Source organism: Rhea pennata, chromosome 2, assembly GCF_028389875.1.
Source record: "Rhea pennata isolate bPtePen1 chromosome 2, bPtePen1.pri, whole genome shotgun sequence".
Taxonomy (NCBI): Eukaryota; Metazoa; Chordata; class Aves; order Rheiformes; family Rheidae; genus Rhea; species Rhea pennata.
This window is the reverse complement of record NC_084664.1, coordinates 46,843,687-46,868,180: the sequence shown is the minus strand read 5'-3', so window position 1 is coordinate 46,868,180 and position 24,494 is coordinate 46,843,687. Positions and strand designations below refer to the sequence as shown.

Here is a 24,494-nt window from a genome sequence, read left to right as displayed (position 1 = left end):
GTAATGCAAAAATTTCCTACAGTAGCAACCCTAGGTGCCACAGCACCTAAACATCCCGCTCAGTGTAAGAAAGCTGTAGGGATAGCTTTGCTTATTTGCCCGAAAAAAGGCAGCAATTGTCTAGAAGATTCTGACACACACAATACGGTTTTGCTAGCTTCATTTTTTTCGAAAGACGAGGCCGATGTGTTGATATCACGAGGGCTCTAACTTAGCCATCTGTCCACCATCTCTTTCTCTGGAAAGAGTCCTAGAGTGGTTTACCACGAGTCTTTTAAGTGATGGATCACACGATTACAATGTACTCAGTCTCTTATTACAAGGATCTCTCCGTTTTGCAATGCTACATTACACGCATGCTGTGCTTTGTAAATGCTTATGCAGCTTAGCAATACATGTTGAAAGCATCTGTTTGGTGGACCATGAAGTGTAGGTGATGCTCTTCCTCTTATCTGGCCACTCCAGTTGCTGGATTCAATTCCAGTGCAATTCCTGTGCTTGATGTGACACCAGTAATGGGAATGCTGGTAGAAAAGACTGGGGCATACATTAAAGCGAGATAAGTGCACTGACCGGAGTCTAAAAACATCTACTGTTGAGAACCACCGCCTCTTTAAATAACTGTTACATTTGTAAGAGGACTAGTGAATAAAATCACGTTTTAAATGCCATTTTGAGCCTTTGGGGATCCTTCTGAAGACATCACTAAGTTAAGATAAAGGGAGAGCATCTGCTCTAACAGCAACAGCTTGTTAATACATCTATTTGTAGAAATGAGTATTAGTGCTGAGGTACATATGAGGAGTATGCAGCTGACAGGCTGCAACATGGGGAGAAAGGGAAAATTTCGTAAGCGTGATACAGCAGCTGAAACAGCAAGAAGACCTAAGGAGGAACTAGAGAAGCGATACCTGGGTGAAGCAGAAGGGTAGTATGAGGAGATAAGGGGACAGAAACTTATGGTGAAAACCTTCCACTCTGGGAACAGCACAGATATGTTGTTCATGTAGGGAGAAATAAGATATAACGGCTTACTCCAGGGCTTGCCAGTGGTGTTGGAGAGGAAATACGGTTATCTCTTTGAGAAGGGCGGTTTCAGTCAAGTGAAGAAGAAAGAAAACAGACCACCAGGAATTAAAAGGAGCTAGAGAGCAGAGTGCTCACCCAGCAACTGTAAAGGCAAAGGGGAGACAGAAGAAAGTCTTGGAAAAGTGAAGAGTCAGTGGGGATGTGAAGGACGTGAGAAGCAATCGAAAGACCGGCAAGAGAGGCATATGATAAGCCTGCCTAACCGAGAATAACGAAGAAGAAGTAAGATGGTATCAGGCCAGGGATAAGGAGGGAAATGAAAAAGGGAAATGTAATTTGTTACAGTAAGAGGTACTGTAAAAGTATCAGTGCTTACAGCAAAGTTTTGTATTATCCGTGCCAATAAACTGCAGAAGCATTGAAGGCAAAAGGCAACGGCACTTTTATTTGGTGGTCTGCTGACTTCCCTCTATTTTAAAATCCTCAGCGTTGTGCAATCATATACACACACACACACACCCTTTCTGGCCCTGCCCTTCTCACATCCTCTTTTTGCGAAGGTCGTTGTGCTGCTCCTTCTATCAAGGCTCCTATCTCCGTTCAACTGTCAGAGCCGCAAGTCTTCTGGCAGTGAAGAATACCACGATTTACTGGTAGTGCTAATATTTATCACAGTGCGGTCTTACTGAGGTCCTAACTGTTTAAGCTACAGATAAAGAGGCAGAAGGATCTTAGGACAGCTAAAAAATATTTCTGCATTTGGGTAAACTACCGAATTAAGTCCTCGCTGCGTTGGCTGCTCCCAGGGACACTGTGTGAGATGAGGCAGCAAAGCCAATAAAAAGTGCAAGTTAATTAACAAGTCTCCTTTAAAGCATCCGATTTAAGACCAAACTAGGTTATCTCTGAAAAGCTCAAAATGCAGCCCGTATTACTTCTTCTCTGCCTTTCTGCCCTGACAAAACCGTTCCTCCGAGTCCCGGTGAAGAGACGCCCCGTGCCGTACAACCAGCTATCGGCCTAAAGCTGGTGTACCCTCGGGGTTTGCGCAGCCCCTCGTAGCCCGCTCTCGCGAGGCGCAGACCTCGGCGCCAGCCGCGGGCCTCTCGGAGGCCCTGCCGTGCCTGTCGGTGCGGGCGCCCGGCGCGGCGATCGAGGCGCCGTCCCTCTCGAGGGGGCGGCTACACGGAGCCAGCGCCGCTTCGCGTCGGATCCTGCGCCCTCCGTGCCTCCGGGTCAGGTTAGTTCCCTGACACGAGCTATTTTGCCGTGCTGACCCTCCCACTGCAGGGTCATTACGGCAAGAGCAGAGCTGGAAATCCTGACGTGCTTTTCCACCAATAACAGCAGGTTAAACTCAGGCCAGCCTAAACTCAACTTTTTGCTATCGCTAGAAGAGACGGAAGAGAGACCGATTTTCTGCATCCAATTCAAATTGTGCCACAGCAGCCAGCCCTTTAATACAGCAAATAAATAAGAGAGACTGTATTTACCCACAGCATTAGTTTGAGAATTATTGTTTCTCACTGTAATCTCACTTTTAAAAGAACTTTAAGTATTTCAGACAGCACAAGAACAGAAAAATGATAGACCGACACTGGAGGCAATTGGGTACATTTAACTACATGAAAAGTCCGCATGTCTGGATGAGAAGTGATGCAATGTATTTCCCAGAGAAATAGCCTCCTATTTCCTAAGAAAAAAAATAGCCTTTTATTTTTATAACACAAATGGTGCATTAGTAGAGTTTGCACAGAGTCCTTCTATGTCTTAATGATCTTAAATAATATTCTGTACCTGCTGTTAAAGTGGTACCCCAGTTTACAATCTCAGTGTAACTATTATAATCAATGCTACTTCTGTCAATAAATGCCCTGGGAGCCATACACTAACTTCATGGTAGTGTAAATCCATTACAGCTCCCGTGGTTTTGCGTTGCTGTGGGGCCACACAGATCAGCATCTTGCTGTGATTTTTTTTCTCTCTCCTTTGATTGTAGCAGAAGCTTTTGTAGTCCTTCCTAGTTGTCTGAAGAGAAGCAGGTATTAAAAAAAAAGCACAGAAGAAACTCTTTCTGCCTGCACCTGGTAGACTGAGCAGCATTTGTATAAAGGGCCCATGCTTTTAAGCAAATACTCATCTCCCTGGCAGGTTTTGCTGCCGCGTTTCGTAGTAGAATACTTCTGAACAAACGCAGCCTTGCGTTCCAGATCTGGATAAGTGAACAAATCACTGTTAAAAGATTTCATGCGTCTTCCTCATAACTCCTTTCCTGTTGGTTTCAGGAAAAACTTTAACAGAAAGGAGCCCCTACTGAAAAACAAAGAAACTGCCTTCAATCAGAGAGGTCTCGGGTCTCTCTGCTTTTTTCTGGAGAAGAAGGCAGAGGGGAACAATTTAACACCGCATCTGAAAACGGAGCTGCTTTTCTACGATTTGAGCTTTCCACTTGCACTGAATTCTGTAACTAAAGCCGGAAAAGTAATTTGCTGACTCGCATTTATGTTAGGAAGCAAAGCCCTGTGGCCTAAACGGTACCTCCGTGCAAGCCAGGCTACGTATACATCGCTTTACAGACAAATTTGCTTGCCTGGCTTTTTACCTTTTTTCTTTTTCTTTTTTTTTAATCTGTACGGCAAGGAAAGGAAGGAGGGGGAAAAAAAAAGGAGGAAAGGGAAGGACCGAGCCGTCCCGAGCGCCCGCAGATGCCCTCTGCCCGTTTTCTCCTGCCGCCCGCCCCGCCGGAGCAAGGCCCCGGCCGCCGCCTGTGCGCTGCGCGCTGCCCCTCGGGCGACATCCCCGCGGCCTCGGGGCTGGCCCGGCCGCCGCCCCGGCGAGGGGGGGGGGCCGGCTGCGGAAACCCCCAACCCACCAGTTTTCCCTCCCCCCCCCCACCACCCAGGAAGGGCCGACCCCTCCCCCCCCTTCAGAAAAACAAACCGAAACAAGACCAAATCAATAAATAAACAGTAAAAAAAAAGGCGTGTGGGGGCACCTCCCGCCCCGCCGCCCCCGCCGTACCTGCGCCGCGGCGAGCCGCGCTCCCGCCGAGGGGCTCCGGGCGCGCCCCGCCGCCCCGCCGCCTCCTTCGCCCGGACTGCGGGCGAGCGGCTGCGCCGGCCGACGCGGAGCGCAGCACTGCGGGCGGCCGCGCCGCGCCGCGCCGCGGCGGCAACCGCGCAGCAGCTTACGGGGGGGGGGCAAAAAAAAAAAAAAAAAAAAAGTTTACGCGGCGAAAACAAAGCAAGTTTGTTACTTTGCGATTTTTTTTGTTACTTTGTGATTTTTTTTCCCCCAACTCGAGCAGTCGCACAGTGCCACTGATTAGGTCGAGGGGAAAGCATGCATTACGGAGGATACCGCAAAAGTTCATCTGTTTTGCATCCTCTAGCTGGCAATCCTTCTGATCTCCCCCCCTATCCCCCCCCCCCCCCCCCAGACCAGCAACGGACTGGGAAGTATCGCAAACCCTACAGGAGCCTCCCGTCCTGCAGGAGATTGTCAACGCTGGGGAGGTGGGGGGAAGGTGGTCAGGTCTGTTCATTGGCCGGGGGCACATAAAAACCCCAAACACCAAAGAAATGCACTCGAACTAACCCACAGCTTCACACCAAGTCAAAAAAAAATCCAAGTAAGTCATTAAAAAAATCCTTAGAATTCTCTAATTAAAATGAGTTCTTTAAAAGCTGCTGGTCGTACCTAACCTAGACCAGCATTACTAGACGTGGAAAGGAGCAGGCTGTGATGCTTTGCATGAGATGCTTTGCCGAACGTTTCAGGCCTGGGTTGCCTTTTAGACTAACACTCAAAAATATGCAAATGGTTTTTAAAGCATATCCCTCTGCTTTCTTTATTAACCTTTTAAATGAAGACAAAAACTCCATAGCTTCAGATCAGTTGGGTTTTAAACCATGAAGACGAATAGCAGGAAAGAAAAGACAAACATTAGAGTTCTGAATCCACTTTGTACTGTAGGAAACCTTTGAAATTCTTGATAATTGTGTATACAGCATTCAAAAACAAAGGGCCTGATCCTGCAGCCCTCATTCCTCAGACAGCAATAGATACAAGTTCCTAGCAGGATGGCCTTCTTCTTTTAAAAAGCTCTGTAAACAGAAGAATATGAAGCACAAATTTCACATGCAGCACTGCATGAGAATTACAGAAAGATCATTTCCAAATCTGCAGACACTTGAGTAAGTACGCAAACTAGACACACAAAGTGAAGAAGTTACCAGTGCCTGTGTGTTTTCAAAATGCACATTGCATCTAATGGCTTACTGCAGATGTATGCCAAAATCATCTTTTCCTGCGGAATAAAGGAACTGCAGATCAACAGAGTGAGGAAAAGTATCTAAATCATGGTGAATGGCCAAGCAAATGCAGAAGTATTCTATCCAGAATTTGTTTTCTTTGCCTTAGTAGCAGCTTCAATTTCTTCCAAGACTGGCACTGGTCCGGCATAGTTATTAGTTTCTATAGCTTCTAATTTCTTCTGATAGTCCATTGGCAAGCCATTCTGTTTTGCACCCATGCAGATAACCTACAGTCAAAAGGAGAGGAAAAAACAAACAAAGCCCTCAATAATAATGTCAGGAAGAAAAGACCCCTACAGGCGTTTTTGCTCATACAGTAACAAGAGACTTAATCACAAACAATGTTGTTTGCACCCACAGAGAGCTAAAGGCTTCTGGATGGCTACTGAAGACTCTATCAACAAAACTAATGTGAAGAGGTTCATTCCAGGTACTACCCAGAGAGATGCCCTAGGATCCTCAAAAGCTATTAGCATGCACAAGGCGGCATGATTAAGCTCCCGTTCAGTCATTTCACTCTTTCCTGCAGGGAGGAAGAGGACTTCTATGTCTTCAGCCAGCCCTAATATCAGATCTGTCTGATAAAACGTTTGTTACTGCAGCTTTCCTTCTACACAAAATAAACTGAAGTTTTAGTGCAAAAGGAGCTAACTGGCAAAGCGAGAGGAAAAGAGGAGGCTGCTGTAGGAGCCAAGCCTAGGAAGGACACCAGCAAGTTCACATACAGGAATGAACAAACGGATCAATATGCAGATTTTAAAGGCTGACACTATTGCAAATATTATTTCATTCATCGAACAGCCAGGAAATTCAAGGATGAGATGCCTCGAACGGCACGACCTTTGCCAGCAAGCTACACAGCGTGAGATGGATGTGGATCACTGTGTGCAGATGCAGTCACCGGAGCTAAAGTCTGGCCCTCCTGCCCGGCTATCTTTGGTTAAACAAATAAGAGCAGGGAGGAAAAAAAAACAAAGTAAAACCCCAAACCTAACAGCTGAGCCTGACAACAGCAGGAGGGAACGGTTAGCTAGATAAGGCTGCCAATATTGAAAGCCTGCTCTAGCGGGAGCCGCACACAGCAGTGCAGTCACCGTCAGTGTAGTAGCCTTAACCCCCCAAAAAAGCCTTAAAGACCCGTCTGGGCAGAAAGGGGAGGGTACGAGGTTTGTGAAGTGGCGAAGCTTGCTTCCTAAGCGAGCTTTCTCTTAGCAAATCCTGCAGCAGCAGGCCTCAGCCATGCTCTTGGAAGCCGATCCACGCGGGTGAGTCCCTCGGTCAAGAGAAGCAACGCACCCGTGCGATTTGACAGGCTCAAGCTCCCGTTTCCCTGCTGTCGGTAGAGAAAGCGGACACACGCCGACGCTGCTGTCCACCTGCAGCTCCTCGTAACCGTACGATTTCAGACACGCAGCCGCGCCGCCCGAGGCCAGGCGCCCATCAGATCTCAGGGGCTACGCAGGTCAGGCCCGCTGCGCGAGCGGCCCACGCGTCCCTGCAGCCAGCGGACTGCCGAACAGCGGCCAAAGTCTTCTGCCTGCCCGGGCAGCACGCGCAGCGCTCCGCAGCGGGGCTGGAAATCCTGCGAAACGCCGGGCAGCGCAACGGAGGGTGACAAACGCCTCTCATTTTAAAGATAGTGTTTCATAAAAGGATAGAGAAAATCTGTGTCCTTGAGGCTCCAGGCCACGTGCCTGGCAAGGACACAGAAGCTTCCTTCCGTCCTTTTACTGGAGCACATTCATTTTTTAAGACCAAAACAGAGAATCGCTGCATATATGGAAACATCTGGCAACCCTCGGAAATCCCTGCGTGTCAGTTATAACTAATTCACGTGTTACAACAGAGCCTTTATGTAATTTTCCCCCACATATTTGAGCAGAACTAAAGCCAAAGCCAAAAGCGATTTAGTAGGTCTTCAAGAAGCGAGGAATCGTCTGTAAGCAGCGCCGCACTAGTTCATCGCACGAGGATTAAGCTGCGCCCTTACATCAGACTTGCTCGCGCCTCCTGCCCTGTCACGTAAGTGCTCGATTTACGCTGAACGGAGGCACTGCTGCACCAGGCCCTCCTGCCCAGGCTCCCCGAACTACAGCAACGCAACACCCACCTTTTTATACTGGGGAGAAGGGGGACCGCAGACCCAGTCACGCATCTGGTAGCTCCGACAGGTCAGCACTTCTCCTGCTTGAGTGTGGACATTAACTTCTATTGGGGCATAAATGCCATCTTCGACTCCCTCCTGCCTGTGAAGGAGAACCTTTTCATGCCAGACAACCGATGCACAGGTGACAACTCTATCACATCTTTCAAACAAAGCGTGCAAGGAAACACATGCATTTAATATAACAATTTAAAGCAGAACACTGGGTTGCACCATTGACGAAATTAAAACAAAAAAAATTCCTGTAATTTTTGTCAAAACTGGTTTCAAATCCAAAAATAAGTCTTCTAAAGAATGTGCAGCATTCACTTTTATCATTTTAGTAATATGAAGAAGAAGCCCAGTGGTTAACTTTCAGAATTAGAGAGAGAACGTTGCTTGTGAATTAGTTAACTACTGTGCAAGATTTATAACCTGCAACAGAAACACAACCAAGACTATCAGAATTAATCAGCCAGGCACATATCATTCACTACCTTCCACTCAGATAATGAAACAATCGCAAAGTTTTATCTTGCCCGTTGTGTTACATTTGAATAAGAGGAAGCTTGCATAACTCTGGCAATGCACATTCAAGTGAGTAATCCAGGACACCCTTTCATTTGCACAAGATTTGTGCATCTTGTACAGCAGCAACGAGCTCGATTAGGGCAACTTTGTTCTTTTAACAGCAAAATCACGCTACCTTAGGGGAAAAAAAAGGCTACCTTCTGTCTTTAACTATCAACATTTAACCAGCAAAAAAAGTCTGAGGAAATAGCAAGAAATAAAGAAGAAATTAAAGCAACACAAGACAGACTTTTTATATCACAATTAACTTCTTCAATGTGCTACAGATAAGAGTGATAAAATGGGTTCTAATAGTGCTTATCAAAATGATATCCAAATGCTTGACACATTTTTTCAAGACTTAATACCACTGCAAGTTACTTAACGTACATAACACAGGCCATGTTGCGTGAGTAACTAGGTAAGTGCAGGCAGGAATCAGAAGCTAAGTGCACAATTAAGGCCAACAAAAAGAACACAAAATAAAAAGAGTCACATGGAGGCTTAAGATCAAGAAAAAATTACAGTTAAGTAATACTGTCTGCTGGGACGCAAGAGGAAAAGTCTTGCGTTAGTTGATGATCTATAGATTCCTGATGCACAGGAGACAGAAAAAAAAACCACCCTCAGGTCTGGTTGTGAAAAAGAGCAACAAAATCCATCAGAGGCAAAAAAATAATAAAAAAAAATCATCCAACCCAAAGATTCCTCTTCCATATTTGCATTCTAAATATTACATTGTTTTGCTAGTGTTTGAACTATGGACATCATTAATTACATACTCCCACTTCTGTTTCTGATTAACACAGCACCAATTTCTTTACCCAGACAGAAAAACAGGGTAACAGGGCTTTATTCTGATGCGTGGAAATACTAGAAAAAAATCAGTTGAGAACTTCCAGATAAATCTGCTTGTGCACTACCAAAGAATCTCAACATCTTCAGCAGTGACACTGGTATGCTCATTGGAACTACTTAGAGGCAATCCTTAAAAAACACTAGCAACTAGTATTAAAAAAGTCCAATGGAAAATGTTGACAGGTAAATGATTTATCACCAGGGGTTTTAGAGGGAACATACGCAGATGAGGAAACCACTTCTTTATGTATTTATAGGAACGTTTTCCTCTGATTCCTTCTCACTTCACAGGTTTTTCTATAACCATTCTGCCAGGTGCCCAGTCATTGGTGCAATAAAAAGATGAGGCAGAGAGGACTCAAATATTTACTGAGCTGATTTTTCACTTTTTGGCCTGTAGAACCCTTCAGCACATAGTTACTTCCTTCAGGCTTAGCACAAATCACGCTACATTAAGTAGTTTTGCTTCTGTAAGAATACATCCTAAAGGAGCACAGAAAAGTCAGATCCATCGTCCTCCCGTTGCTTGATCACCTTCATGACATCAGTGAGTCGGCTCAGAAGAAAAAAATAACCTTTAATGCTCGTATCCATCCTATAGTTTTTGGAGAAGTTACAGCACTCAGGTCTCTAGCCTATCTGTCCAGCATCCTAGCTAGCATTAGAGTTTATCCCCTGTCAGGGGATAAATATGCCAGGGATCTGCAAGTCTACAGTATGTAAACTACATTTCTAACAGTCAAATACAAAATACTATCCCATGGAGGAATAAAAGTGCTATTAGCAAAGCAGCTGCTGCCTGACAGGTCAGAAGGATCTTTATACTTGTGAAGTCTGAAGCTTCGTGACCTGGTAAGTGAGGAGCACTTAGTAGAAATCAGCAGAAAGAGAAGTGGGGGGTGAGGGGCTGAGTGTTCATGCAAGCGAAAGAGGGCGACCTGAGGAGATAAGGTAGGGACCTGTGATGCTCGCCCCAGCCAGAAGGGTACTAGTTAGAGGCCTCCTGCTCACGACGAACATTCCCAACCAGGATGGGAGGGTGCTGGACACGTCCGTTCCCACGATTGCTAATGGCAACTTGGTCAACAGATTCTGTTACCTTTCGGGTTCGCTGCAGGCAAGGAAAAGCAAGTTGGAATTTCAAGTTTCATGGCCAGGGTTATAAGGACACGTTGGCACAACGCAGCGCAGCAATAACCAAAATTGCTATGGTACCAGGTGCAGCAGAACTGCACCAGTTTAATGCACTAGTTTAATATGGCCTTTTGCCTTAGCGTTGCGAGCCCTCACATCCGCTGGAATTAACTGACATTGCTGAGCTGCTCCAAACAAACTATTTTTGAGTACCAGAAGCGCTATGCTGTGCCCACAGTGCAGTAAACACAGGACACCAGCTAAAGTTTTGGAGATGAGGGTTCAAGTCCTCACTTGGGCCCTGCAGGAAGTTACACACTTCTTGATTTGTTTACCCAGGTGGCCCCCCCGGAGCTCTTCAGCCCGTGTACAGGCTGGGAACAACTTGCTCAGGTTGTCTTCAACTTGTTTTCACTCTCAGGCCCAGGCAGAGCATTTTTTTAACTCTATTACCCTAACCCATTGAAAAGAGCAAACAAGACTGCCGTAGCTCCCTGCTTGGATCTACCTTAAGTCTACAAAGGTTAAAAACCTTAAAAGGGAAGACACGCAAAAGCAGCTTCCCTCAGAGGTCTCTTTGCCGACATTAAAGATCTGCTTCTCTTCCTCAAAGGCAGGTTCTCAGTCCTTCCCTCTTCCACTCCAATTAGAGTCTAGATGCACTGAGACAGAAATTGGTGTCGATCTCAAAGCAAACTCTCCCTAGAGCAATGGAAAATAGCTCACAGATCAAACACAGAGTTTGGAGTCAGATACGGGACAGGACATTGTGGGGAGCGGGTAAAAATGTAACCTGAACAACATAGCTCCAAATCAAGCTTCATACCTTATTAAAATAACTCTAAGTAGCTTTAGCTTGCAGAACAAAGCCATTTAATAACAAATCCTTTAGAAGCCAGCACATGTATTGTGGAGTAAAATTCAAATGTTAAAATCAAAAGCATCTTCTTGATCCCAGCCAAAGCTTCCACATGGGCTTTTACTAAAAATTAACTTTTGAATTGCTCTCTGAAGTAATATAAGACAGCAAAGTTAAGTCACCTACTTATCCAGAGAACTTAAATTGCTAGTGTTCATTTTCCACACTACTCCCCATACTTCGTCTCCAGGGCTCTGAACAATGGTAGCTGTACCTCCATGCCACAGAGGACTTATTCTGCCTTGATGATGGCCAAAAGCGAGTTTAAAATCCTGCAAATGAAACCAATGCAGAGAATCAGTATCCACTTAAGAGCTGTTGACTATTCTTAACATGAAATGGGCAGCTATGAAGCAGTCCACAAGAAGTCACATGGCGCCCCAGAAGGAGGTCACAGCCGCAGGATCAGACCCAGTTCCCAGCCAAGGGGTGAAGTCAGCCTTCTCCACCCTCCCCAAGAGAAACAACGGCCTTGGGACAAAAGGAAAGAGACGTCTGGCAGAGAGCACTGTTGGTAAAAGCCTTGGACTGCAAAAACCCGGATCCACCTCCAAACTCACTTAGGCTGGCCTGAACATTCGCTAAAAATTTCTAGTGGTGAGAAGAAAACGGAATACAGAGTATGTAGGTCGTTCCCCAGACGAGCGCACGTGCCCACCTCTGCACGAAGCGCTGCCGCGCTCAGGGAACGGCAGCTTTACGTCTGTCCAAGTCAGAGCGACAGGACCGACGCACGGCCGTCGCCTGGGGTGTGCCGTGAAGGAGGGAGCCCACTGCGGCTTTCTTCTCTCTCCTCAGGAGGTTGTACCTGCCTGATGGCCATTCCTTTGCAGCTTTTGGTGCTAACAGAAGTCATAAATGCTACCATGCAAGGTCCAGGAAAATAATGAAGTTAAAGAAGCCTCCAAGATGGTGAGTTTGGGTTCTTTTCTCATGCGCCAATAGAAACAGCCCAGGCAAAAAATACCATCTTATGTATTTTCCAGTGTTTTGTGCAATCTAATCACTCAAGTGGAACATTCCTGGGTATTTATAAGTCGAGGCATGTGCCGCCTTGACTGAGTTTGTTCAGCTTCTGCAAGTACAAACATCCTTTTAAAAATCAATCATCTCTTTCACAAGTAATACCAAATACCACTAAATACGCAAAACACAATAAAAGTTTCGTGCACTTTTTCTACTGAAACTTTACATGGCTGATGCTGCACAGACTCAGTTTCCTCTCCTACTCGTTAGGCAGTTTGTGGACCTTTCCCTAACAGACGGCAAGGGGAAGGAAAAAGAAGTTTGAGGAAGACAACCTGTTGAAAGACAACAGAAAAAAATGGAAAGGCAAAGTGTTAAAAAAATAATAAAAATCCTAGAGCTTTGGTTATTTCTCATGTTCTCCATCTCTTATAAGCTATATTTCATGTCAAAGTTACCTTATATGCCTGTGTACATTTGAGACGCTTTACCTTCTTGAAACGCGTCTTAGCAGATATGGGATTGATTGGAAAAGACTGTAGAAGCTGACCACTTGGAGGCTTAAAAAATAATCTGCATTAGTGTAGAGCTGAACTTCACATTTGATTGTCTGTGAGTGATACGAGAATAATCAGCCCCTCGGCAAAGATGCACAGCACACTCCATCAGTAGAGTCACCTTCCTCCTTCTTCATAAGGAGTCCCTCATTAGACTAGTTTCTCTAAAAAACCAGAAGTTAACCTAGGCCCACTAATCATCAACTCATTCTACAAGCTGCTGCAAAATGGCTTTGCAGTGTCTGGGTCACTGGGTTACTGCACATTGATCAGGACTCTGGACTAGACCCTGTAGACAGGTCAAGCATGAAAAATTTGCAGGCAAGTAAATAGTCCAGTCAAGTAGAGGCCTGAAACTATAGACGTGGGGGCTGTCCCAAGGAAACACTCTTGTAGAACCAAGTATACTCACAGCAGTCTAATAATAATAATAATAATAACAACTATTATTATTATAACTAGTCAATTTCTCCATTTTTATTTTCTTGGACCTGCCCTGTATTTAACACCTGCAAGGAAGCGCACAAACCCTTCCAGTAGCACCCAAGAACTGCAACAGAATTTGTATAGAAATAACTAGATTAGCACAGATACTGTAAGCAGGAAACGCTGTGTTATGCCACGTGGGCAACCTCAGCAAGCACTGCAGGTGACAGGGAACAAACGTACTAGGTGCTCAGATCAAGAGCTTGGACTTCGGCCCTTTTTCTAAATGCTGATGAAATGAGATTTCTGTGCTTGTTATACATGCCATTTCCTCCAGTTTTGGACTGAAAATTAACAAATGTTTAAAAATTATATATTCTTGTAAATTATATATTCTTGTAAACATTCTTATTCCTGTTTAGCATACAAAATACCCTATTCATAGGCTATTTTTTATTTTATCAGGCTGCCACATATTTGCCATAGAGCAATTAATAGAAATCAACTCCGGCCTTTGTGCACTTCTTTGCTCACAGATATCTGTGATTTTCTAAGAGTCATCCTGAAGCAATGGACTGAAGCCACCACGTGTTAGCAAAGAGCACAGCAAGCGCTCAAAGGTCTGTAAGAGAAGCCAGTGACAGAGCTCGTTCAACAGCTAACATGCGAGAGAGAGGAGACACGTACTGTGTAACCTGAAAATTTAACTGAAAAACAAAAGGAAAGCTGCAGCAAGGCAAAAGTCTTCACGGGGCTCTCTTTTATTCAAAGGCACTTACCTTTGAATAAGTAGCACAATTCTGCTACTTTCCTCTTCACCTCTAAGGCCTGATCCTGCAGGGTGCTGGGCATTTGGCATGTTTAGCTTGTCAGTGGTGTCTCTAAAGTGTGAGGCACTTAGGGGAGCAGGCCCTAATTGCCAGGTAGGTGGTCTCAAGAGACCCCTGACATCAGGCCATTGGAGTTTACCAGACACAAGTGGTTTTGGTGGTTTGTCATCTGCTCTCTAGTGCTGAACATTTTCTTCCCATTTTACCCTAGAGAACCTGCAAATAGTCCTTAAGTGGTGTCAATAAATGTTCTGCTCCTCTAAAGATCATTCTAATAGTACAAATCTGTACATATACTACTTAATGACGAGGACCTTGTATTTTCAAGTCTACATTAAAGCCAGATTGATATAGTAGCATTTAATAACTGTTCAAAAACAAGCAAACAACCCCCTCACCATGGCAGCAGCCAGGCTGCAGGACAGCATCAGCTGCAACTTGAAGACTTTCTGCACAGGCAAAAAAAAAAAATTAAAAAATCCACTTGTGCTTTTTCATTCAAAGGAAAAGCCTGCCGCTTCTCCTCTGAAAAGGAGGGGAAAAAAGCTTCCTCTGAGCAGGAAATAAGGAAAAAGGAGGAAGCTAGAAAAAGCTACCATACGATGCACCTATAGCTCCCTACGCGATGCATGTGCAAACCTCCTTCAAGTCATTGGCTGGTTGAGGGAGAAGCTGAACAGTTAAGCAGTGAGGCCTCGCATCTCCCCACCGAGAACGGCCGGGGGTCCGCAGCCACCCCACACGCGTGCAGCCACAGCGGCAGGGAAAACAAGTAGCCGGGCCGTCGCACTGCGTTGGCTCCGCTGCCCCGACTTCGCTGTAAATATACAAAGTACCCCCAAGTGCGGATTAAAATAAGCAGCAGCTTATTTCGCCAAGTCTTTTGAAATCTTGATTGCACGGTGCAGTAAGAAAGCTTGTGTCCTGCCTGGAACACGGCACTGGGGTGGCTTCCTTTGCATAACCAGTGCGGGGCAGGGGAAGGAGATTTGTTTTTTTTTTAATATAGCATCTTTGTTATAAAACTGCAGGAAACTTACCCAACTGCTACTTTTTTTTTTTTTTTTTTAAGAGTCAAAACTTTCATTACTCTGTATGTGCAGGTCCTTGGCTGAGAGTCTCAGAGGCTATAAAATAACAATAATAATAACTGGGGGAGGGGGGAGCAGTACACGCATTTTCGAGAGCGCCCGCAGCCCGCCTCCAGCAGACGAATTCGGGATGCAACAGACCCTGCGGCCGCCTCCCCCGCGCACGCACCTGCAAGCGGGCGACCGCGCCGCGCACCGCCGAGGGGCTGCTCAGCAGCAGCCGCTCCCGCAGCAGGTTGCTGCCATAGGCGAAGTACAGGAGGCCCCCGGCACCCGCCGCCACCGCGCCGCCGCCGCCCGGCTCCATCCGCCCCGCGCCCCGCGGCCCCTTTAACTCCGCTCCCCGGCGCCCGCTCGCGGGGCGGGGCCTCGGGCGCGGAGGCGCCCGCCATTGGCTGCCCGCCGGGCGCGGCCGCGCCCTCGTTGGCTACTTCCGCCGGGTGCCCTGGGCCGCCGCCACGTGGGGGCGGTGGGTGTAGCGGCGGACGTGGGGCGCTGTGACGCCACAGTGGCGACGGCGGGCGCTGTGACGCCACAATGGCGGCGGGCTCGCGGGGCGCCCCCCGCTGGCGCCTGCGGGGGTTCCTCGGGGAATCGGCGGCACTCTCGGGTTTTAATTATTTTCAGCGATATCTGTATAGTCCACGATAAATTAGTACTATATATAATTTGTACTGCTGTGCATTTTTTAACGTTGTGTTATATTGCGTTGTGTTACGTCACATGCCGAAAATGAGGAGCTCTTGGTTGAACTCACGTGCATGTGCCTATAGCACTTTCCCAATGAACCCTGAAAACCATGCGAGAGTCCCTGGGGAGGTTATCTTTGCGCTATCCTGGTTTTATATATTTATATATATATATAAAAATAATTTTCATTTATATGTATTTATAGAAATATATATTTAAATAGTTCATTTAACACATTCCAAATTTTACATTTTATTAAAACAATCTTACTATTTCAGCGGGCCCTCCATAGGCCTCTTTTTCTTCCATGTTCCTTATTTCAAGTTATAATGAAAGGTTGTTTCAATTCCCTGCAGTCTCAGCTTGATGCAATTGCATTGTATTACATGAAGCTCTTATTTTCAAGGTTGTTCTTGCAAGTGCAAAGACTAGAAATGATATATATTTCCATTTTGCGAGGAGAGGCTCAGGAGTGCAGTCCAGCTGCCAGGAATGGACTCTGTGGCTGAATCACTCTGCAAAACTGCAGAAACCATGGGGCTTCTGATAACAGGTTCCCGCCAACCGTGTACTTTTAATGCTCGCAGGATACATTTCATTTAATAACAGTTACTTCCTAGGAAAAGACATCCTCTGCAGGGAAGAAGACATTTTCAGTGAGTAGATTCTGCAATTTATTGTACTAAAACTGAGGGGATTAGAGTCCCTGTGCTAAATTCAAGCTAATGCATTTTTCTTGTAAGCCTCCTGGCCATGTCCAAGAGAAATGCAAGCAGTGATGAATTTTGAATATGGACAGTGAGAAGTAAAATAGTGTAACTTCCTGCAGCTGGCAATGCTGGGGATGCATACACTTCTCGCAGGCACACATTGAGGCTGTGAGCAGTTTACGCTTAGCAGTCACAAAAATAATAGGTGAGAAGATGCGTACATGAAGGCAAGCAGACTGGCAGGCCCATGTACAGAGGCATTTCCTCTCTTTCCTCTTGATATTTGCAATACTGAGATGGGACAGGAGGAGGCCTTATTACTAGCTTCCCCTATGTGTAAGCCACTGAAGCAATATATCTATATCCATATCTCATTAGCAGGGCAGCTACATGCCTCTCCACGAGCAACCTGGAGGGAAAAGCAACAACAAGTGCGTGAGATAAAACAGCTCTCATCCTTTACATTTACAATTACATGTGTAGCGCTTCGCTTGAAGTAGTGCTTTAGTTTTCCTAACACAAGCATAGACAAATTCATATTCATCAGAAAAGACGTAAAATGACAAATTTTACAAAAAAGTCATGCGTAAAGTGTCAAATGTGGTTCTGATCCCTTCCAAACAGCAGTTTTCTATTTTTAGGTTTTCTCTTTTGTATGAATAAATATTTTAAGCATGAAGGAACCATCGTGTTCCTTTGCTACACGGGTCATAGGATTATGCAGCAAGACTTCCTCAGTCTTACTCCTTCTGACAACGAGTAGATGAACACATCTTTTAAAAATCTGTTTCTGGTATTTGCCTTTAGTCTGTTTTCCCTAAGGAAATACTTATGCAATCACACGCTGTGTGGGAAAGTATATCTCTAGCCTCTTCCAGTTGCTTCTAGACCATCGGCTAATTTCAAACGGAGGTGACAGAAAGCTGGAGGTTTCAAAGCTACTGTTTTTCTACTGGTTTTAAGCAAATAAGCAGAGAATGCCTGTGTGATGCCCTTCCCTAGGAAGAGATTGCAGGGCAGATTCAGAAATCCCTCAGGAAAGACCTGCTGGGCGCCCCTGTCCAGGGGGCTCGGAAGGAGGCTGCAGCCTCGCATGCCCCAAAGCAGCCACCTTGAGGACAAGATCAGTGTCTCCTGCCTTTGGTGCTTTCTGAACAAGCCTCATTTCGCTGTGAGCCATCCCTGGCGAGGCAAGATGGGCATTTTTTTCTCAACAGAAAATCTTATGTATAAAATGTAATGAAGCACGTGAGAATTTTGCTTTTTGATCTCAGAATAACCCTTTTCTAAGAAAAAACACCAGCCTTTCCTAACACTTTCTGAATCATGGAAACTTCACAATTTCTGCACCAAGAAAGGCCATTCTTCTTCGCAGCACTGAGTCCTAACAACAATTTTGATGATTTTCATTCAGAAACAGGCACATTTTGATTGTAGAGAAAACAATTTTCTCCTAAAACTTACGTCCTTTTTCATGTAGTTCAAATCTAGATTCAAGCATTACAAAGTCAGATGACTGGGAAATTAGGAGAATGAGTCCTTGGTCTTATACCTGGATTTGTGTGCACGAAGGCCTGTGTAGGAAGCAGCTAGCAAGATCTCAGATAAACTTCTGGAATGTGAATCAACTTAAAACACTGCCAGCTGCATTTCTACAGATTTCATTACTCAAAAAAGCTTTTTCAAATTAAAGTTTGTTAAGGCTTCCCTTTTGTATAGTACGTAAATGAATACTGATCCTGTTTCACAGTCATGGTGCAATAGCTACTGTTTCCAGGAGGAGAGTTTTTTTGTGGAAAACTCAGGGTGCCTTGCCTATTCTGAACATTACGCAATGCTAATTCAAATGCTGTTGAAGCAAAACCTAGATTTATGGTGTTTAGATTAATTTTTAATCGAGTGAGTCCATCTCACTTTGCAGAACGCAGTGAGGTACCTCCGCTGGGAGGACACCACTATGGAAAGCTGGACTGGGGGTCATGCAGCCCCAGACTTTGCCGTCTGATTTCCTGCAGAAGCGCAGCTCATGCTATCACGTTGTATACTGGTGCCGTACCACTGTGTGCATGGTGCCCATCCTGGTGCCTTCTGAACCTTTTGCCCAGTTCCTACCAAATCTGTGGAGAGAAAGAGCTCTCTGATACCATATGTTCCCAGGAGTTTTGAGAAAGGAGGCAGCTGGGAAAAGTAGATCTCAAACAGGAAGAGCAATAGTATGAGGACAGATCCCCTCAGACAGCAAAGACCTTGCCCAGGACAGAGACTGTGGCCCAGTTGCAGAAAAACTTCTAAAAGATGTTTATCTTACATTAAACTAAGAGGACAACACCCTGGTCTCTAAGCTGTAATGAGAGGGGCACTTACACTGCAGCCGGTGTACAACTTGGTTAAGAAAAGCACTTAGCTGCAAGATACGACTCCAGTGGAAAACAGATTGTCTCAGGTTCAGTGCTTTGTGTGGACTTGTTTTTCTCTTCATCTACCAAGCAGAGCCCTTCTGCACCAGAACTGCTGTTTGCCAGTGAAGGCAGTGATGTGAGGAGCACCCCTGGCAGAAAAGCTCCCTTGGAGCACCCGTGGCATGCACAGCACCTGCAGAGCACACGGAGTTACCCAAATCAAATCCTGCTGAGGCAGCAAATGTCGCAGAAACAGGCAGAAGGGGAGTAACATTTTCTTCCAAGACTTAGGTGGCCCTAGGCATCTCTAGAGATGAGCATTTGGTAACTGACTGGAAAACAAGCTTTTTTTTCCCCCCTCTGCTGCCCTCATAGCAGGCCCTGGTAATTATTTTTTAAGCAGACAGGAAAAAATAATACTTTTTCTCAGCAAGATAAGACCAGTCCTCATTCCTTTCTTCCCACTGGCAGGAGCATAGTGATGTGGGTAAGGATGACCATGCAGTGGGCATACTGCAAGGACAGATTGTGTTCACACTCAGATCTGTAAAGTGGGACTTGAAATTGTTGCCACTAGCATGATGAGGGGCTCCAAAAAAGAGTCAGTAACATTAATAATTGCAGCCAGCAGTTGTCACTTATCTAGTTAATCAGGACTGCATTATGCAAAGTGCCACCAGGTACTTCCATCATACCCAGCATTCAAAAAAATCAGTTTGTGACTGGTGATGGGGAGATCTGACCACCAGGTGCCAGTCTCACTCCACAGGGAATATGGAGCAGCTCTTAGGCCAGCAAGGTTTGCAGGAAAAGCCAAAGCAGCTGGACTTCATTTATTTTGTCCCTGTCTGGGTTTTTCTACATGCCAAAGCTGGGAACAGCCGCCTCTCTGCATCCCCCAGTGAGACATCTCTCCAGCACTGTAAAACCGTGGCTACTGCTCACCTGGTGGAAGTTTCTGTTTGTGGGCAGTGTTCTTCCCCCGGCAAGGAGGGATGCAGATGGAGACCTGATGGCTGGGAAGGCTGTGGTCTCCTCCACCATTGCCCTGTTCTGCTGCATATGGGAGAGCTGGTTCCTACTCTGGCCCATATTCCCTCTTGGAGGCACGAGTGTGCTAGGGTACCATTCAGCACCCACAGAGGATTTGTAGTTGGTTTAAGTGCAGTAGATATCCCTTCAGCTTTGGCTACAGAATTCAAGCCTAAGATTTCAGCATAACTCACTTGGATTTGCCAATCTTCTGGGCATGGCTTTCTTTGTATGAAGAGACTGACCTAGGGAACAGGCTCCTGGCATTTCCTAGCCTTCGTGTTCATTTGTGAATGATGTTAATCCCCCCTGGAGCTACAACCACTGCCAGGCTTTCTGGGGCCCTGTGTAGCCTTCGGTTTTCACAGAGGAAAGCAGGATTTCCTAAAGGCTTCATCTGAAGGCTGAGGCTGGCGTTGCCAGTGGCTCCAGAGAAAGGCTAGTGAGGGGAACAGTGACTGCTCTCCTTTTTCAAGGTGAAGGGGTGTGAAGGCGCAATTCACACTCCTACTCTTGTTTTTCTGATCTCAGTGGCCTGGGCTGGTATCTGAGTGCAGAATAAAGGGCTTGTAGACCTCCTAGTTTCAGATGGGTTTGAGGTACCATGGGCATTTTTCATGTGGCCCTAAATCACATCTGTAAACTCCTTTTTTCCTTTGATTCTGCTTGCCTTTGCTCTCCCTTTCCTTAATTCTCCCTTCTCTTCTGCCCTTAACTCATCAAACTTGATTGTTAAAATAGCCTACAAAATCTTGCTTGAATTCTGTAATCAGATCTCTTTCCATTTGAGTTCCCTGAAGACTAAACAAACCCAGCATTGCCAGTGTCTACTTTAGCTGAAATCCCTTTGTGTCTACTGATATATTCTTTATGCTGTTTACTTTTTTCCCCCTCTAGATCATGAATAAAGATGTTAAATACAAGGTCATTTGGGATTGCTGAATTCCAAACCCTGGAGCTAGTGATATTTCAAGAACAATTCTATTTTGTGATTATGTTTCATTTACTGAGTTGTCTCAGGGAAATCATTTATAATAGAACAGCAGGCCTTAGCTTCCTGTAACCCTCTTAAATCAATCCTAACGTATCACAAAAGCCTTATTTTCATATCATCCATTGTAATTGTTTAATTGTTTCCTTGAAGAGGCCTACCTGGTGTACTTAGTAGCAATCAGGTTTTTCAACAGATTAAACAGATTACCATTCTAAAGCACAAGAGCTGGAACAAAAACCCAAATAACCCCTAAATTTCCTTGAAAAATAATGAACTGAAAAGTGTTTCAAAAAATAGCAGCTTCACATTGATGTTGGCCAGCTCATTGGGGTTCTCCAAGCAGTGAGCTACCTCAAACAAGGATGGTTGGGCTTCGCAGCCTTTGATGGGGTGGGGAAGCAACATCAGTACCTGGCTCGGGAATATCATAGCAGTTACCCCCACTGCAACTTTTGCGTGTATGTTTTCATATCTCTGTTCTGATGTGCTCCCTGGAGAAACATTTTCTCCCTGGAGAATTTCCTCCCTAGAGAAAAGTGAAGAAAGCTGATATGCAGAATCAGATTTAATCTGCTGTCAATGTTTCATATGCATGTGCTGCTTAATGCATGCTCCTGTTAGGACAGGGTGATATGTTTGTCAAAGTTACATTTCCCGGGAAAAAATGAAGCATAGTTTCAGGAAATCCAGGTCACTGGCTTGGAGTCATGCTTCATAGTCAATGTGACAGATTCGTATCAGTCGTGGGGAGTCCAGAAGCAAATGTGCTGCAGCCTTACAAAGAATGTCCGACTGCAATTTTTGCATAAAGATGAAAAGCTCATTTTTACTTTTCAGAGAATACTATCTATGTTGTATCAAGAGCATCAAAAAACTTATACAGGCCAGCCAACTGAAGACAGACCTAACTGTTCTGCAGAACAAATTGCAATGATAAGTACAACTGGGAGTTTAAAATGCAAAGATATTGCTAGAACAATCAGGGTTGATCATGATTTGGATCTAATTTTCCACTTGTTTCCTTCCCGTGTTGATAGAAATTGTTGCTGGTGCAAATAAGAAAGAAAAAATAAGGCTGGTTGTTTTCTGCACCTCTAATCTAATCTACCTTCTCTGAAAAGCAGATTTATGACTGTTTTTGAATTGGGGAATAAGGTGAGTCTCAATGCCATCATCCCCTGATCTCCTGCTCTATACAGTTTTGACCTCATCTTCCACCTGTGTGCCATGTGCTAACAGATTTGGTGGATTAAGCCTGATATGCACCATCAGTTTGCTGTGTTTTCATGTGATCTAGTTCCTCAGTGTGGTTAAAGAAAGGCAGTAGTCAAAAGAGCTGCTCATTTAGTCTTACTAACGTACGTGACTGTATCAAAGCTGGGGAAAATGCAATATACAATTGCATATCCTGGAAACACAAAGCCGGGGATGTTCTTTCTAGCTCTGTTGTGTTTAGCTAACACAGGGTCATCAAAAATGTCTTTTTTTTGCATAGACAAAAATCCAACTGGAATCAGACTCCGGGGAAAAATAAACAGTGACAGCAAATCATGTGTTCCCTGATTCGGCATGCTGGTCATACTGTGCAATGCATGCACAGTGCAATCTGCTCCTGGTGAGCCTGACACCACTGACTCACACTGAGTTCATATTAGAGAGTCACCTTGGGCGTATAAAATGTACCTGTCCAAGGCAATCAGAACTGTGCTTCTGATTTCCAGAACAGCTGTGGTTTTAGGCTGGATACTTGCATCAGTTCATAGGTGACTATGAACGTCTTCAAGGATCTTGTTTAACGCTTTCATTTCCCTTCTTCCCTCCCCTAAGGCTTAAGCAGTGAGAACATCTGATGTCACTTAAGTCTACCTAGAAAGAAATGGAGAATGTGACAAACAGTTTTGAGCTGTCCAAAAGATCAGCCCTGGTAAGCGGTTTCCCCTATGGTTTCTCAGTACAATGTTGCCTAATACCAGCACTGGGTGGCTTTTTCCAACTGGTGTTTGTGTCTTAGATAGTCAGACTCTTTTCTGTCTATAGCAGTATATCTCATTGTTGCTTTTTAAAAAGTAGCCTGGTAAACTATTTTTGTTTAAAATGTCAGGAAAGCAGAACTAGATGCTGATTCCTGCTTTTTGCATACCCCCAAAACAGCCTTGTTCCACAAGTGGTGCCAGTGGAGGGCACCCCATGGATGGAGCAGCTCCAAGAACTGTGAAATGAGATCTGAGTTTTAAAATCCCACAGTTATGATGGGGATAGGGGGCTGAGAAAAGATGTGAAATCCATGGGGGGAGAAGGTACTTGGTGCCTCTGCAGTAGTGTGACCAGGTAGGATTGGACATAAGCAGCAAGTATAGGAAAGGCTTTTACGAAAATGTCAATGGTCCATGAGTCAGAGTGAGTTTAAAGGTCTGTGACTGAAACCTGAGTTAATTCAGACCAGCACCCAGTTCAATATGTCTGTATGGGTTACTTTGATTTCTTTAGTCTTATGCATCTTAGCCACAGCTTTTCCTAAAAAAGTACAATTCGCCAGGTACACCAGAGGGCTGTGCTGCCCTTCAGAGAGATCTGGACAGGCTGGAGAGTTGGGCAGAGAGGAACCTCATGAAGTTCAACAAGGGTAAGTGTAAGGTGCTGCACCTTGGGAGGAATAACCCCATGCACCAGGACAGGTTGGGTGTTGACCTGCTGAAAAGAAGCTTTGTGGTGAAGGACCTGTGAGTCCTAGTAGACAACAAGTTGACCATGACCCAGCAATGTGCCCTTGTGGCCAAGGTGACCAACAGTATCCTAGGCTGCATTAGGAAGAGTGTTGCCAGCAGGTCAAGAGAGCTGATCCTGCTGCTCTACTCAGCACCGGTGAAGCCACATCTGGAGTACTGCATCCAGTTATGGGCTCCCCAGTACAAGAGAGACATGGCACTGCTGGAGAAAGTCCAGCATAGGGCTAGGAAGATGATTAGGGGACTGGAGCATCTGCCCTATAAGGAAAGGCTATGAGAGGTGGGCCTGTTTAGCCTGGGGAAGAGAAGACTGAGAGGGGATCTTAACAACATATACAAATATCATAAGGGATTGTGTCAAGAGGATGGGGCCAGACTCTTCTCAGTGGTGCCCAGCGACAGGACAAGAGGCAAGGGGCACAAACTGAAACACAGAAAATTCTACTTGAACATGAGGAAAAACTTCTTCACTGTGAGACTGACAGAGCACTGGAGCAGGTTGCCCAGAGAGGCTGGGAGGTCTCTTTCCGTGGAGATATTCAAAATCCAACTGAACTCAATCCTGTGCAATGTGCTCTAGGTGATCCTGCTTGAGCAGAGTGGTTGGACTGCATGATCTCTGGAGGTCCCTTCCCCAACCTCAACCATTCTGTACTTCTGTGATTCTGTGATTCATATTCTTTAAGGTGGAAGGAATGTCACTTTACCTCTCCCACTCGTGTCAAAAAACACAGAAAAGATGTTTGCTACAAAAAATCAAACACAAACTGAACAAAGAAAATGTCAGTCCTAGGTGGTGATAAAAGACAATGATCTATAACTTTAATGCCAGCAAGGACCAACAGATACTTTTTGAAAAAAAAAAGATGCATTTAAGTGACCAGTTGATCAGTCAATGGTGCCTTGTCCCACCTGGCTGAATGTCTTACCTGAAGCAGACCTTTTCTTCACTGAGTGAACTGCAGTCATTGTCCTCTGCTCTCATGAGGGTTAAACCTTCCGCTAATTTTCCCTGAGCTAATTTTAATTAGCTGTCCCAACTAATTAAGGCATCTTAATTTATGTAAAAATACTGAAGCTTTATCAGGGACTCCTTGACTGGAA

The 24,494-nt window shown here is 45.2% G+C and overlaps 2 protein-coding genes across 6 annotated transcripts in view; both read right to left on the bottom strand.

The window, feature by feature from the left end:
- The window catches only part of NOD1 (nucleotide binding oligomerization domain containing 1), a 28,275-nt gene extending 24,144 nt beyond the window's left edge, over positions 1-4,131 (bottom strand). For both annotated transcript variants that reach the window (XR_009957604.1, XM_062569391.1), the window contains exon 1: positions 4,051-4,131. The gene's annotated coding sequence lies outside the window, so the exon portion shown is untranslated. The remainder of the gene's footprint in view (positions 1-4,050) is intronic.
- A 718-nt stretch (positions 4,132-4,849) lies between these two features.
- Positions 4,850-15,147, bottom strand: GGCT (gamma-glutamylcyclotransferase). 4 transcript variants are annotated; one of them, XM_062567854.1, is made up of 5 exons: positions 15,009-15,147; positions 14,147-14,197; positions 11,096-11,241; positions 7,456-7,651; positions 4,850-5,572 (listed from the first exon to the last, which is right to left on the bottom strand). In XM_062567854.1, the coding sequence occupies exons 1-5, from the start codon at positions 15,144-15,146 to the stop codon at positions 5,423-5,425; spliced, it is 681 nt and encodes a 226-aa protein (XP_062423838.1). In that variant the 5' UTR covers position 15,147; the 3' UTR covers positions 4,850-5,422. The 4 variants fall into 4 exon arrangements, with proteins under 4 accessions (XP_062423838.1, XP_062423840.1, XP_062423839.1 ...); XM_062567856.1 differs by having other exon boundaries at positions 7,456-7,591; XM_062567855.1 differs by lacking the exon at positions 14,147-14,197.
- Between the last annotated feature and the right edge of the window lie 9,347 nt (positions 15,148-24,494).